This window comes from Mastigoproctus giganteus, chromosome 11 (genome assembly GCF_048544385.1).
Source record: "Mastigoproctus giganteus isolate SK-2022 chromosome 11, ASM4854438v1, whole genome shotgun sequence".
NCBI classification, from domain to species: domain Eukaryota; kingdom Metazoa; phylum Arthropoda; class Arachnida; order Uropygi; family Thelyphonidae; genus Mastigoproctus; species Mastigoproctus giganteus.
The window spans coordinates 55412466-55429118 of record NC_143585.1 but is presented as its reverse complement, the minus strand read 5'-3'; the positions used below and the strand labels follow the sequence as shown (position 1 = coordinate 55429118).

The window sequence follows — 16653 nt, the reverse complement described above, 5'->3', positions numbered from 1 at the left end:
CTTTGCAATCCATCTTCCCCACTGCTGGTATCATTCCCTTGCTCCTTGTATAATTCTCTATAGTAGTCTTCTGCTATTTGAATTATGCCTTCTCTGCTGTTTATAAGTACACCATCGCTATTCTTCAGTTTCAGTATCATTTGTCTTTCTGTATTACTGCTCATGGCTGCTGATTTAAATCCTTTGTTTTCCCTTAATGCTTGTTCTACTTTCCTTGTGTTAAATCTTCTTATGTCCTCTCTGAGTCTCTTTCTAATGGCTTTGCATAACTCAGTATACTCAATTTTCTCCCTGTCAGTGTTTTTCTTGCTCTTCATTTGTCGTCTTTGGTTCATCATGACAAGTGTTTCTTGACTAATTTTTTCTTCTTTGGATTTCTGTTTCCCTATAGGTTTCTTGGGCTTTATCACTTTCAGAAAGTTGTAATATTCCTCATCGATATCTTTGTCCTGAGCAGTCTGCAGAAGCTCAAACTTGTTCTTAAGTTCCAGTACATATTGTGACTGGCATCAGACAGCAAAAACACTTTGTCACGACAGTGAAATTTTTAATGTTATGGGATGGGATGACCATCCAAGGAGATAATTGCTTTTGCCTTAAAATGAAAGCTAATTTCTTTTCCTATTTCTTATCTCATGATAGTAAAGTCTTTTAGATTTTTATGAAAGATGTCATCCAGAATTTCTTCTTTACTTAAATCGTTGCCTATATCAAAAATTAGGATTGTTGTGTTTAGTTCTTTTGGTGGCCCAGCCTCAGAGAGGAGTTTAAACCATCTTTTGAACTCGTTTCAATGATAACTCCATTGTTTTTAATTGTACAAAAAGCTTTTACTTTTACCTTCTTTAGGTTCTTTTTCAGTGTACTAATAACTTTTTGTCTTTCACTTCCGTGCTAGTTGAGCTTTGTGTTGCATCAGAAGCTCTAACTATAAGCAAATTTTGTTCCTTTTTCTGGATGGTTGTTTTAGTAGGAACATCCTGCTGTTCAACAAGAGCGGTCTGTGTCAGTTTCTTTTAATTCTTCAATATGGACTTGTTGCAAATCCACTTTAACCTTAAGCCTTTCATTTTCTATCAATAGAGCATTTGCCAGTTTCTCTAATCCACACCATGATCTCAGAATCATTTCTGTAGCTGACTTGGTAATATTATTATGTTCTTTGAAAATGTATCCTTCCAATTCTTTTCGAAGGAGGATCACCGTGTCCTGCTTGGCTAAGTCTTATGGAGCAGGAGCAAGAGTTGAATTTAGGACTTCACTTCTCAGGAGCTTGTCAGTCACTATGAGATAGACAAGACTCCAGGAATCAGCGGGGATCAGGCTATGCCAGGATTCCTTTTTTCTAGTTCTGATTAAGTTGGTATATCGGCTGCATAGTGTTCCATATGTTTCCCTGTAGGCATTGATTTCGGACCACAGGAGGGTTACCCTGGCATGTTGAAAATCATTTCTGAAGATTGGACTACTTTGTGAAGTTGCTCCAATTCAGGCCACTATTACAGAACAGCATTAGTAAATGGTTTCCTTTTCCTAAGCCCCAGAGTGCAGGCATACTCATTTGTTTTAGCTAGGAGGTTCAGGTGCTCAGTTGCAGAGAAATGGGCATAGGTATCTGGATTGTCATTGGGGAGGTGAGAAAAGATGGAGGCAGTGGACAATATTGTGGAACTGGGTCCACGGACCAGCAGAGAGAAAAAGTAGTCTGAGGTGGTCAAAGCCTCTTGGGTGTCATTTTTGGAAGGAGCGTAAGATGGCTTTAAGATGCCAAGGTGATATAGAGCTCTCCTAGAGAGAGAGAGAGAGAGAGAGAGAGAGAGAGAGAGAGAGAGAGAGAGCGCTGCTGAATGTAGGGAAATTACCAGGTTGGTTGAGTATATCCAGGTTGTTAGTGAAAAGAAAATCTCTAGGTAGCTGTCTGCAGTGGAAGCCAGCCCTGTCAGAGGTGGAGCTGTGCCACAAGGCAGAACAGCAATTCGCATCAATATCAATAAGCAGTCTAGCAGGAGAGAGAAATATTAAGGCAAACGGCAGATGTTGGATTGAGGTGGAGCATGCTCAGCTAAAGAAATTTGTGCAAAGATACCAAGTGGATTGCATCAGGTTTTTTTTTTTTTTTTTCCTAGGAGCATTAGCAACTAAGGCCATATTGCTCTGTGAATATGCGGTGGTCATTCCCAGACCTTTCCGCATCCTCCGTATTTGGTGGTGACGGGCTCGAACCCCGGTCTAATCGAGAAGCGTGTGCTACGCACTGCTGCTCCTTCCCACTTGGCTACGGAGGCGCCCAATTGCATCAGGGGTTAATCTTTGTGACTGTAAGATGAATATTGCATACAATAATAGCAACCATGGGAGTAACCAAAGAGCATTCAATTACTATAACTCCTGGGGGTAACCCTGGACTTTAGCAGAATTATTTCAACGTCTTGTTTCTCTGCAATAAGCTTAATTCGGTCTACAACAACTAGATCTTTGAGCAATAATTTATAGAAACTTGATCGTTGGGTGGTACTTGGGTTTATTGTGTACGACCATACTTGATTTTCTTTTGGAGGAAACTCTGTTTCAAGTATGCAGGACATGTAGAATCTGTGATGGAGTGCAAGCACTCCTCCAGCTTGGCGGCCTTGCAGTTTATGCAAACAGTGTCCTGGCTGTGATTTGAACATTTTGTATTAATGTCCCTTCTGCACACATTGGTCACAGGTGGGAAGGGTCTGAGCACAAGTATGAGTGGTGTGCCCAAATTTGAAGCACTTTGGGACTGGGAAATTCTCCCCAAATCTGTGGCTGCTCCACCACAAGTAAACTCTGTTCCGAACTTTGAGGATATTCCAGACTTTGGGTGAAAGTTTCAGGATCCAACTGCAGTAGGTTCCAGATTTGGTCTTTGTAGAATACTTGGGTATTATGTTCTCTAGGTGATCCTTATGGGCAGGATGCCCTATGAGGTTATGCTGATTATAATTCTTCAAGAAGATCATTAAAAGTAAGGGTCTTTTTTGATGTCAAAAACAATAATGGAGGGTCCCTTAAGCCTAGGGGCCTCTGCTCTGAGCCCAATGTTTGAGACTTCTGGACTGTTGAGGACATGCTGGGCCTCCTCTCTGGTTACTGTTTTAATAACTATCCCAGGGTTCAAACGTATACGCAAAACAAGGATGTCTTCCTTGTTTTGTGTTATACTTTTGATCCGCAGTGATTTCATTTGAGCTTTCAGTTTGCTGGTGATAGCATCTTTGACCTGCCTCACTAGTTTCCATGGAAGTATGCTCTGAGGGCCTGATAATAACCAGATTCTGAGGCCTGGAGGGAATAGTGGCTGATGGAGGTCAAGTTGTTCTGCTGGCGTCATCAACGAATGAGCAAGGGGTGCTGTGGCATTTGACTTGTCCTCCACTCATCCATAGATCTATTTGAACCTTGAATCATTCGTCATCAATGTAGAGATTAAGCAATGCAGTCTGTATAGTGATGATTTTGCAACAGTAATTCAATTAGATATGGGAAACAAATTCCTCAAGTTCACTTCTTATTTGCATCACCTGGGTGATGGGCACACCATCAGAGTTGTTATTATCCAGACAGATCTCTTCTGTAGTGCGAACTGAGGCCTTGTCCAAGTCCTCAGTTTGGACAGAAGCTTAATTTCCACAGTGGGTAGCATCATAAAGTTCGGAATCCACAGACTTAATATCACTGTCAGACATTATGGTTGAAGTTTGGTAGAATTTTGGTTTACCGAAAATATCCAGGGTAAGTGATCACCAAAAGTTACCAGGGTTACCATAGACAATAGCAATAGGTAGAAAACAATAAGATACTTGCTGGAGAGACCTAAAAGCACAAAACTGTGCTTACTGATAGAATCCATATGCTGTAATTATCCAATTACAGCATATGGATTACCCATAATATAGCCACAAAATACAGGAGCTAAAAATAATGTACCCGCCATGAAATCAACAGCCAAAATGGCAGTCTCCAGAGAGAGGGGACATCTAATTAAATTTTTTATGTATTGTATTAAATAAAAAATAAATAATTTCCCTTCCCTCTGGTGATCACTAGTAAGTCCGCTAAACAAAGGCAAGTTAAGAGAGCTTCCTGTACAGAAAACATGCTGTCATCAATTCCACAAAGCTAAATTACATTACTATTTCAGAAAGGATGCATAACATGTAAGTCTAGAACAGCATTGTGTAATAGTAGAATAAATAATTGCAAAGGGATTGATATAACCTTTTATAATTTGTCTTTTAGTTTCATTTATAATATGTGTTCAAGTTGTCCTCTAGTGCCTGCACTGTATTTTTATTTTAAAATACAGCATTATTAAAAAGATATTACAGTAACAGTGCAGTTGTCATTTGAAACCTTTAATCCATTTTGTCCACTGACAGCAAAATAATAAAATTAAAAGGGGGAGAAAATGTGCAAATTATGTTGCCTATATAAAAACTCTTGCTTAATAGGTTGTCTTTTATTGTATATTTGTGTTGGAAAATGAAATGGAGAAAGAACCTGGTTAAATTTCATTTTCAGCTATAATGGTGCTTTGCTTATATCAAGGGTGTTAAGTTGTCCCATCACTACTATGTTATATTGGTGTTGCACTGTATTAAGAATATATTGTCCAGTGTATTGATATTTGTTTTTATGTAGTTGGCTTTTTTCTAGGTAATGGAATACTCTATGGTGTTTTGGGAACGTTGCCATGAATTGCAAGATATTGAGCGAATAATGGCGCAGATCGAAAGAGGTGAAGCTCGTATACAGCGAAGAGCAAGTATAAAGAAAGCACTTGATGCCAAGGTATTTTTGTCAGCTTAAGTTTTGAAATAGAATTCTATCTTGAATTTTTTATTGATTATTTGCTGATTAGACGTTTCCTTTTATAGATTCTTTTGCTTTGTTATAGATGGCACGTTATCGTGCCCCATTCCATCAACTGCGTATTGCATATGGAACAAACAAAGGTAAAAATTACACAGAAGAAGAAGATCGTTTTCTGGTGTGTATGCTTCACAAATTAGGCTTTGACAAAGAGAATGTTTATGATGAATTACGTGCTGCCATAAGACAAGCTCCACAATTTAGGTTTGACTGGTTCATCAAGTCTCGCACAGCAGCTGTAAGTTTGTCATTTGTTTTTCACATAAAATGTTAGTTTGCATTCCATAGGGAACATAGGTTAATATTGAGATGCTTACTGGTGTGTTATATAATTTCTGATTAAAACATTTAAGGCTTTTAAAATATATTACCCTTGAAAAATTGCAAAAAGTTACCTTTAGTATTTAAAATTGCACCTTATTACTTCACTGTATAAACTGTATATTTTTGTAAAATTCTTTTAGAACTACTAATTAGCATTAGCTTTAATTGAGGCATATGATGCAAGAAAGCAAGCTTGTAGAGCATCAGCCAGAAAAAAAAAAAAAAAAAAACCTTCCCATTTCTTGCATCACATGCCGCTACTACTGCTACCCATCCGATCACTCCAAATGTTTGTGTAGTTCAGCATTAAGTTTATTTAAGCTATCAACTTCCATAACAACAGATGGAAGTCTGTTCCAGCAATCAACTACCCGCTGGCTAAAGGCAAACTTCTGCTCATCTATTCTACAACTGTCTTTTTACAATGTGAATCTGTGCTCTCTCAGGTTCTTAATCTGAGCAAGCCGAAGTCCTCTGTCAGCATTGAGCCTGCTCAAACCATTCAAGGCCTTGTACACCTCAATCAGATCACCTCGCAGGTGCCTAGTCTCCAGATGCTGCAACTTGCAGATTTTAAGCCTTTCTTGGTAAGTGCACCCCTTTGTTCCTCTCACCAATCTTGTTGCCATTCTCTGTACTCGTTTTAGCAACTCTACATTGTTCCTGAAATGAGGCTTCCAGACCTGTACACAGTACTCAAAGGCCAAGGTGTGGCCTGACGATTGTCTTATACAAAGGAATAATCACCTTATCTCTGCTAGCAAAATTCCTATATATCATTGACAAGACCCCATGATCGGCTCTGGCAGCCCATCTGACTGCTCAGAGAACTTCATATCTGACTACACAATTATCCCCAGGTCTTTTTCATTCTCCACCTCCCTGAGTGAGTACTACACAGTTGGTACGTTTCTGTTGGGTTACTGCTACCCATATGCAGTACTTTGCATTTGTCAATGTTAAACTTCAGTTGCCACTACTCAGCACATCTTTAACCACTGACTCCATTATTTTTCTTAGAACAGAAGTTAAACTAACAGGTCTATAATTATTTATGTCACCCTTTGCACCCTCTTTGGTGAATTGGGGATACATTTGCACATGTCCAGTCCATGGGGACCTCCCCTGACTCTAAGGATGCCCCCATAATTATGGCTAAGGGTTTGCTTACTTCCTTGCTGCCTCCTTCAATATAACTGGATAGATTCCATCTGTCCCAGATGCCTTTTTTATATTTAACTTCAACAATTTCTCCTCCACTTTCCTCTGAGTTGTTACAAAATCATTAAGCACCCTGTTAGAGTTTGATAAACTTCTGGCATTTTACTCCCTTAATAACTCCTTGTGAATGTAGATGCAAAATATTCATTGTTTATCAGCTACTTGAGCAGGATCATGAATAGTCAAACCACTTATGTTAAGTGGACCAATCTGATTCATACCCTTCCTTCTAGTATTTACATTAAGTAAAGAACTCTTTGCTGTTTTTCTTTGCATCCTTTGCCAAAGATTTCTCATAATCTTCCTTTGCTTGCCTAATCTCTTTTGTGACTTGATTACAGACTAGCTTATATCTGCTGTAGGCTTCTGTGTCACCTGATAATTTATATGCATCCCATGCATTTTTCTTTTCTGCCACAAGTCTTATTAGTTCATCCAACATCCATTTATGCCTAAACCTTGAACAGTTGGTATGAAAAGCCTAGTAGCCTCCAAGATCAAGTCCCTGAAGGCTTCCCATTTAGAATTCACCATTGGTAACATCATCAGTTGATCCCACTGTGTAGAATTTAAAACTGATAAGACCACTGTAGTCACCTTTACGAAAACAAAAAAGCCTTCCTTTTACCCTTAATGGTAGTTACATCTTTAAGTAAATCCCACATCAGTACACTGTGATCACTGTCACCCAGTGGTTCCTTTATCTGAAAATTCTTTATACATGAATAATCACTGCTGATAATCAGATCAAGAGTGTTAATCATTCTTGTTGCATCCGGAACATGTTGCTGTAGAAAACAATCCTCCAATAAATCACAAATATCTTGCTAGCGTGTGAGTGACCAACACACAAGTTCCAATTAATATCTGGAAAGTTAAAACCCCATTACAAGACATTCTGATTTACTGGCCCACTCTTTTTCTCTGAACAGCTGGTCTTTGTACTCATCAGAGTCATTAGGCCTGTAACACCCTCCTACTCTCATTTTCCCTTTCCCGGTGTTTATGTCACACCAAACAGATTGAACATTGCAGTGTTTTCTTAATTAACAGTACGACACCTCCTCCCTTCCTATCCTGTCTATCCTTTCTGTACACATTGTACTTCCCAAATTCCAATTCTGCATTATTAATATCAGTGTGACACCACGTCTCTGATATCCCAACAATATCCGCCTTTGATGTCTTGATTAGCACTTCAAATTCATCAAATTTATCTACTATACTTCTAGCATTGGTATACATGCAAGCATACATGCACCTATTCCTAGTTACCCTGACACAGCCCATATATTTACTTGTTCCATGATGATTCCCAGCAGCTCTTGAAATCCCCATCAACTTGCTCTCTAGGCTGCTGCTCTTTATGATAGAAGCAGTGCACGAATCCCTTTCGCCTCTGCCTACGGCTACTGTTAATCTTTTAGTCTGTGAATCCCCCATCTCCAAGCTAGCAGTTTTCTGACCCACCTAACACTGCCTCGATAGCATCAGCAAATATTCTTGCACCCCTTTTTATTTAAGTGTATCCCATCTCTGTAGAAGCAGTCTCTCCTTTTAGCAAGCACAGACCACGCTGAAAAAAATTCTGTCCCGTGAGCCTTGCACAATCTCTCCACAGCCGAATTGATTGACAAGGCTCTCATCATATGCTCCCTCCTATCGTATCTGAACAGAATTACAGACACTTTCAAATTCAACCCTAGCTTGCGATTTTTTTTCAGCATTAACCTGTATTTAAGTAAATCTGCAGATCTCTTACTCTTACTCTTACGGCCATTAGTGCCAACGTGTTTAACAGTTAATTTTTGTGCCCTTAAAAGATGATATCTGCCCTACAACATCATTAACTTTTGCCCCTGGCAGACATGCCCTAGTCCTGTTCCACCTATCCTTTTTACATAATATATTCCCCGTCTCCCTGACAATAGTCACCAACAATAACTACTTCCTGTGGGACCAGCGCATTCTGCCTTGGAGATTGCTGCTGTGTTGCCTGATATACAGGAGTGAGCTCTGGCATTGAGTTTGGCAGCCAAGAGCTTGATGGGCTCTCATATTAATTTCTTCGAGGGCATCTACCCTCCACCTCAAACTCTCATAGACATCCATCAGAATGCTGAGTTGGCACCTAATTTCTTCACAATCTCTGCACCTAGCACACACACACACACACACACACACACACACACACACACACACACACAAAGACGCTATTCCATATTGTATAACAATGGTCGCAAGTTACAAATGGTAAGAGCTATGGACACTAAGTATTAACTTTTAAAATTACTATCTAAATTGAAATAAACCAAGGAGCTTGACTAGGTCTATACCCACATGACCACTAAATAAAACTACTTATAGAAAATAATTTAGTATAACAATTAAGTCAATAAAACAACTAAATATATATAAAAACTTAGCATTTGCTAGAGCCTCGTACCCTTCTTCAATGGGTGTTTTTTCAAATGAATCAAAAAAATCACTTGGTGACAAATCGGAATCTAGTGTAGAAGGCGGAAGAGGGTGGGGGATATATGTCAGTGGTCTGTTGATGCAAAGATGATGCATTTAATTAAATCAAACAGGACTATAGTTGCATGAACAGTGGAATAGCAGACATTTGAGTTGACCATGGTTTGGGCCCATATGACTACTAAATAAGGCACGCAGTCATATGTATTGACATAGAAAAAGCCTTTGATATAACTTGGCGATATGAGATTCTTCATAAATCACACCTTTGGGGTCATCTCCCGAAATTTATTCAGACTTTCTAGGTAACAGATCTTTTCAAGTCCAGTTCCATCCCTCATTGTCTCGAGCATATATTTAAGAAGAAGAAGAAGTTCCCCAAGGCTGTACCACTCTTTTTTGCCATCAGGATTTGCTCTATAACCAAGTATATACTTGACACAGTTGATGCCTGCCTGTATGCTGACGATTATGCCATCTCATATCATTCTCAAAATATGTGTCTAATCGAAATAAAACTGCAAGGCACCATTAACTGAATAGTCCCTTGGGCCAAAAACAATGGATATCAACTTCCTAGACCAAAAACAACTGCAGAACACTTTTTTGTAAACATACTTTATATCCTGATCCAGACCGATAGTTAGATTCTCGTCTTATTACTTTCTGGCCTAGTATTAGATTTCTTGGTTTAATACTTGATAAAAAAAATTAAACTTCCTACAACATATAAAAGATATTTGTACCAGTTGTCTTAGGAAACTAAATCTTCTTGGAGTAATTTCCTCAGTGTCATGGGGAGTGCAGATTGTTAATATGTTGTTGTTTATGTACCATTCACTAATCAGATCCCAGTTAAGACGATTCTCCTGTATATGCCTCAGCCAGACCAATTGTATTAAAATGGCTGGCTCCTATACATCATGGTGCACCCTACAAGTGGCTCTGAGTGCCAAGCGAATGATCATAGGAATTTCCAAAGTGATGTGAAAAAAACATCTTCTCTCCAATCGACTGATTGAAGAGATTATTAGTCTTTTAATTTCCAAAGTTATTTCTTTTTGGCTCCTTCCACATAAAGAAGTAAGCTTTATTTTTATACCAAGAAAGAAAAGAACCTTTCTTTTTGTATATAAAACTAACTTCTCTAACACACTAACCTCTTATTGCTTGGTCATTGGTGGCACCGCTCCTGCCTCCCTTTAGCAGGGCAAGTAACCTAGGTATAAATCCAATACGCTGGGCAAAAAGGAAAAAACATGGACCTCTTAAACTTACCAACTGTGGAGCCTATAAGCTCCACAGTTGGTAAGTTTAAGAGGTCCATGACCATAAATCAACTCAACCAAAAAAGAAATGAAAAAAGATGATTCTTCAACAGACCTACCTGTTTTCCTAATCGTAACGTTCAATATCAACAAAACCTGATAGCAGCTTATCACTATTTCTTGTGCAGAAGAGCATAAAAGCTATAGCAAGTACTACTAAAATAGTCAAAAAACTCTGCCCAGGCAATCTTCCTTTTCCAATGTCTGAAACATCTCATCCAAACCATTCACGAAGAAGAAAAGAACTTAAACGTGCTAAAGAACTTAAAGTACTTAATGTGTCATCAGTGCCAACAGAATAATGACCAAACAGGATGGTGTTATTACCCCCCCCCCCACACACACAGGGAACATTATTCTAACATTCAGCACTCCAAATCTCCCTGCATCAGCTAAAGCTGGCTAATTGAGAGGGCGCTGACTCGCTTTAAAAATTACAGTTGCGAATTACAGGCTCCGAAAAGGCGATAAGTGTTTGCCTTTTTATTTACCTAATTGTTATTTTATATTGAACTTTATATGTACCCTTATAGTTACGCTGGTTATTTTTATTTTTAATTTAGATAAAGAGTTTTTGTAGATTACTACTTAATATACGTAAAACCATTATTTCATTTGAATCTTGCAGCCATTGTTTTTGTATAGAGTAGTAGGGAATTCAAATTTTTAATTGTGGTAACTAGGTAGCTCTAACGTTTAATTATATAACGTAACACATATCACTGCATTTAGGATTCTGTTAGATAGCGTAGTATTGACAATTACTTAATTAAATTTATTGATCCTATTAATTTAAAATATCATGCCCCAGACTAGAGCAGCAAAGCAACAGGCACAAAGTGGCAGGAGTGCTGTGACTCGGGGGAGAACTGAGGAGGACGATTCTCCAACGCACCACAGCCTAAAAAAAATGTGCAACTTGTGAAATGTTTGCCGAACTCTCTGGAACAGAACATGATCTAGCCAAGGAGGATGTCTTTGTGGGTGCCAGGTGCAGAGAGTGTCTAGAAATTAGGCATCAACTCAGCGTTTCTACTGGGCATCTATGAGATCTTGAGGTGTGGGGTAGATGCCCTCAAAGAAATTAATATGAGGGGCCCGTCAAGCTCTCAGCTGCCCAACTGAATGCCAGAGCTCACTCCTGGGCATCAGGCAGCACAGCGGCAATCTCCAAGGCAGAATGCACTGGTCCCAAAGGAACTAGTTATTGTTGGTGACTTTATTGTCAGGGAGACGGGGAATATATTGTGTAAAAAGGATAGATGGAACAGGACCAGGATATGTCTGCCAGGGGCAAAAGTTGATGACATTGTAAAGCATATATCATCTTTTAAGGGCACAAAAGGTGATATTGTTGTACACATTGGCACCAATGACATTAAGAGTAGGAGATCTGCAGATTTACTTTACAAATACAGGTCAATGTTACAAAAACGTTGTGAGTCAGGATTCAATTTGAAAGTGTCTGCAATTCTGCCCAGACATGATAGGAGGGAGTACATGATGAGAGCCTTGTCAGTCAATTCGGCCCTGGAGGGAATGTGCAAGGCTCAAGGAATAGAATGTTTTTCAGCATGGTCTGTGCTTGTTAACAGGAGAGACTGCTTCTACAGGGATGGGATACACTTAAATAGAAAGGGTGCAAGAATATTTGCTGATGCTATCGAGGCAGTGTTAGACGAGTCAGAAAACTGCTAGCTTGGGAGGGGGGATTCACAGACTAAAAGGTTAAAAGTAGCCGCAGGCAGAGGTGAAGGTGATACTTGCACAACTTCTATTAGAATAAGTAGCTACCTGGAGCGAGGGGTGCTGGGGGTTTCAGGGACTGATGGCAGTCATCGTGAAACAGGTGGGTATATGGGATGTGTCAGGGTGAATAGGAATAGGTGCATGTATGCTTGCATGTATAGCAATGCTAGAAGTATAGTAAATAAATTTGATGAATTTGAAGTGTTGGTCAAGACATCAAAGGCGGATATTGTTGGGATATCAGAGACGTGGTGTCACACTGATATTAATAATGCAGAATTGGAATTTGGGAAGTACAATGTGTACAGAAAGGATAGACAGGATAGGAAAGGAGGTGTCATGCTGTTAATTAAGAAAAACATAAAATCAAAAGAAGTGCATCCAGTTGATATTGATGAACAGTGCACTGTTGAGTCAGTTTGGTGTGACATAAGCACTGCGAAAGCAAAAATAAGAGTAGGAATGTATTATAGACCTAATGACTCAAATGAGTACAATGAACAATTGTACAGAGAAATAGAGTGGGCTAGTAAATTAGAATGTCTTATAATGGGGGATTTTAACTTCCCAGATATTGACTGGAACTTGTGGGTTGGTCACTCACACACATTAGTAAGACTTTTGTGGATTTATTTTTGTGACAGTGATCATTCGTGTATTAAGAATTTGCAGATAAAGGAACCATTAGGTGGCAGTGATCACAGTGTACTGATGTGGGATTTATTTAAAGATATAATTACCATCAGGGGTAAAGGAAAGGGGTTTTGCTTTTTAAAGTTGAGTACAGTGGTCTCAGAAAGTTTTTAAATTCTGTACATTGGGATCAACTGATGATGTTACCAACAGTAAATTCTAAGTGGGAAGCATTCAAGGAATTAATCGTGGAAGCTACTAAAAGTTTCATGCCTATTAAGAAATACTGTACAAGGTTTAGGCCTAAATGGTTATCAAATGAACTAATAAGACTCGGACAGAGAAGAAAAATGCATGGGATGCATATAAATTATCAAGCGACTCAGAAGCCTATGGCAGATATAAGCTAGTCTGTAATCAGGTGACAAAGGAGGTTAGGTAGGCGAAGGCAGATTATGAGAAATCTTTGGCAAAGGATGCTGAGAAAAAGAGCAAGAATTTCTTTACTTATATAAACTCTAAAAGGAAGGGGTTGAATCTGATTGGTCCACTTGATATCAGTGGTTCGACTGTTGACGATCCTGCTCAGATAGCAAACAAACTGAATGACTATTTTGCGTCTATATTCACATATGAGGAGTTATTAAGGTTTGAAAATGGCAGAAGGTTATCAAATTGTAGCAGGGTGCTTAATGATTTTGTAATAACTGAAAGCAAAGTGGAGGAGAAATTGTTGAAGTTAAACATAAGAAAGGCACCTGGGGTGGATGGGATCTATCCAGGTATATTAGAGGCGGCAGCAAAGCAACTAAGCAAACCCTTAGCCATAATTATGAGAGCATCGTGGGACTCAGGGGAGGTCCCCACGGACTGGAGATGTGCAAATGTATCTCCAATTCACAAAGGGGGGATCGAAGGGAGACACGAGTAATTATAGACCAGTTAGTTTAACTTCTGTTCCAGGTAAAATAATGGAGTCACTTGTTAAAGATGCATTGCAGGATCATCTAGACAAGACTGCAGCAATAATTCAGACACAGCATGGGTTTGTTAAGGGAAAGTCTTGTCTGACAAATTTGATAGGATATTATGATGTGGTTACAAAGGAACTGGATGCAAAAAATAATTTTGATATCATATATTTGGATTTCAGGAAAGTTTTTGACACTGTTGCACGTGGAAGACTATTGTACAAATTGGAGCAGAGTGGTATCAAGGGTAAGTTGCTACAATGGATAAAAGGATGGTTCAGTGGGAGAAGACAGAGGGTGGTAATCAATGGGTGCTGCTCTTCATGGACTAATGTTATTAGTGGAGTCCCACAGGGTTCGCTGTTGGGTCCACTGTTGTTTTGTATATTTATCAGTGATATTGATGAAGGTTTATCAGGCTTAGTGTCAATGTTTGCAGATGATACAAAGGTTGGCAGGGTTGTTAATGGCAGTAATGGCAGTGTGCTACTGCAACAGGATCTAGAAAATTTGGGCAGATGGGCTAAGAAGTGGCAACTGAAATTTAACCTTGACAAATGCAAAGTACTGCATACGGGTAGAAATAACCCCAGAGAAAAGTACAAACTGTGTGGTACTACAATTAAGGTGGTAGAAAATGAAAAAGACCTGGGAGTAATTGTGCAGTCAGATATGAAGTTTTCTGAGCAATGCTGCCAGGGCAGGTCATGGGGTTTTGTTAATGATATATAGGAATTTTGCTAGCAGGGAAAAGGAGGTGATTGTCCCTCTGTATAAGGCAGTGGTGAGGCCACGCCTTGAGTACTGCGTACAGGTCTGGAGGCCTCATTTTAGGAAGGATGTAGATTTGCTTGAGCGTGTACAGAGAAGGGCAACAGAATTGGTGAGGGGAATGAAGGGATCCTCTTACCAAGAGAGGCTTAAATTCTGCAAATTGCAGTGGCTGTAGACTAGGCACCTGCGTGGTGATCTGATTGAGTTGTATAAGGGCCTTGAATGGGTTGAGCATGCTGAATTCTGATGGGATCCTTCCACTTGTTCAGATTACGAGCCTAAGAGGCGCCTCAGTAGCCAGGTGGGCAGGAGCAGCAGTGCATAGCACACGCTTCTTGATTAGACCGGGGTTCGAGCCCGTGCCCACCAAATATGGAGCATGTGGAAAGGTCAGGGAATGACCACCACATATCCTCGGAGCAATATGGCCTTAGTTGCTAATGCTCCTAAAAATCAAATAACAAAAAAACGAGCCTAAGGGGGCATAAATTCAAATTAAGAAAAGTCAGATGTAGAATAGATGTGCGGAAATTTGCCTTTAGCCAGCGGGTGGTTAATTTCTGGAACAAACTTACATCTGTCGTTGTGGAAGTTGATAGGTTAAATAAATTTCAGGAGGAACTGGACAGGCATTTGGAGGGAATGGTGTGTTTTTTTTTTTTTTTTTTTTGGCTGATGCTTCATAAGCTCATACACTTGCTTTCTTGCATCACATTCCACTACTACTACTTTTCTTGCAAGATCTAGCCTTATATTTCAGAACCACTTAGATGCTTTGTCAGAAGTATGGGAGGCATTCCCAAAGAGTATGTCAAGATGAATCTATTTGCCGATCATGTGGCTCAAAAGACCACTCCCAATCTCAATTTACTGCTGCAAGACCACAAAGTCTGAATTGTCAGGGTGTTCATCCTGAATATTCCAAAGCTTGTAAATTATGGAAAACCAGTCCAAAAATTCTAAAGCATAAGGTAAAGAAAAATGTCTCACACCAAGCAGCACACAAACAGATATTAAACTTGATACCTTCCAAATCATATGCCAGTGCAGTCAAAAACACTAAAGAGTTTTTAAACATGCTGATATTACAATTTCTCCTAAAATATCTTTTTCTAAATGGGCAGATCTTTCCTCGTGGATGGTGAGACACTGAATGTAATGAATGCAAAGAATAATATCAAGTGGCTTTGTATTAGTAAAAATTCTAATACCAAGCCTGATAATACCCCCCCCCCCCCAATCAGAATCATCAATAAAGAAGAAAGACTGAAATCCTGCATGGAATAAACAATTAGATTGAAATATGGACATTGATAAGAAATCAGATAATGAGTTCTGCTACATGCCGATGATGAGGTGGATTTTGGTTAATTCTGTTTAAATTTATCTTGTTTCAGCAGTATTTTTGAAACAAAATAATACCCCTGATAATACTTTGCTCTATACCTCAATAATACCTCTATACTTTGCTCAGTGGTCAAAAAATACCATTCCATCAATTAACATCCGACAGCGAATGCCAGCCATGTTTCGGAACACACTGGAAAACTTGCCATCTGTATGGAAGGTTCTAAGTTATGTAGATGCTTTATTCCCATCGCTTCTCAAAATCCCTTCCAGTTGAGTACAGCATACGTTCTTTGCTAATATATTCTGAATTGGCCAGTTTGCCCCGTATGGCTATATTAGCCATACGGAGCAAACATCATTCTCATCATTCCCTCCCTCCTACAAGAAATTGGCATTCTAATCAACCTCTGTCAAAAAAATCACTCTGAAATAACTTTGTTGAATCCCAGGACTCCGGAATAGAAGGCACTGACAAAGCAGATAATGCAACAAAATCAGCATCACAACTACCAAAAAAAAACTAAAATAATTCCTTATGCTAGCTTAAGACTAATTATTAGTAGAGCAAGTGAAGACAAATGGGCCCAGTTTGGAGAAACCAAACCAACAATAAATTACATGAAATAAAACCTAATCCACAACTGTGGAACTGCAGCTTCAGAAAAAGTCATAGAGAAGTAATGCTTGCTAGACTGCAAATTGGCTACACACACATCTGTTAACTGATGAAAATAACACACTCTGTGCTCAATGCTAAGTTCAACTTTCAATAAAACACATTCTTTTGGCATGCACTCAGATCCCAGTTCCTTTGCTTTCAGAGTTTGTAACAATCATAATGCACTTAACCTTCAACAGATATTGGGTAACTCTGCAAATCTAGAACTATTTAATTTCATTCAGCAAATCTGCTTTGATAAATAAAA

The 16653-nt window shown here is 39.1% G+C and overlaps 1 protein-coding gene across 1 annotated transcript in view; it reads left to right on the top strand.

Moving 5' to 3' along the window:
- Window positions 1-16653, top strand: part of Iswi (nucleosome-remodeling ATPase imitation SWI) — a 473510-nt gene that overhangs the window by 437208 nt on the left and 19649 nt on the right. Inside the window, exons 21-22 of the mRNA XM_090385082.1 lie at window positions 4684-4818; window positions 4925-5137. Of these exons, the coding sequence (XP_090241208.1) occupies window positions 4684-4818; window positions 4925-5137 (348 nt within the window). The remainder of the gene's footprint in view (window positions 1-4683; window positions 4819-4924; window positions 5138-16653) is intronic.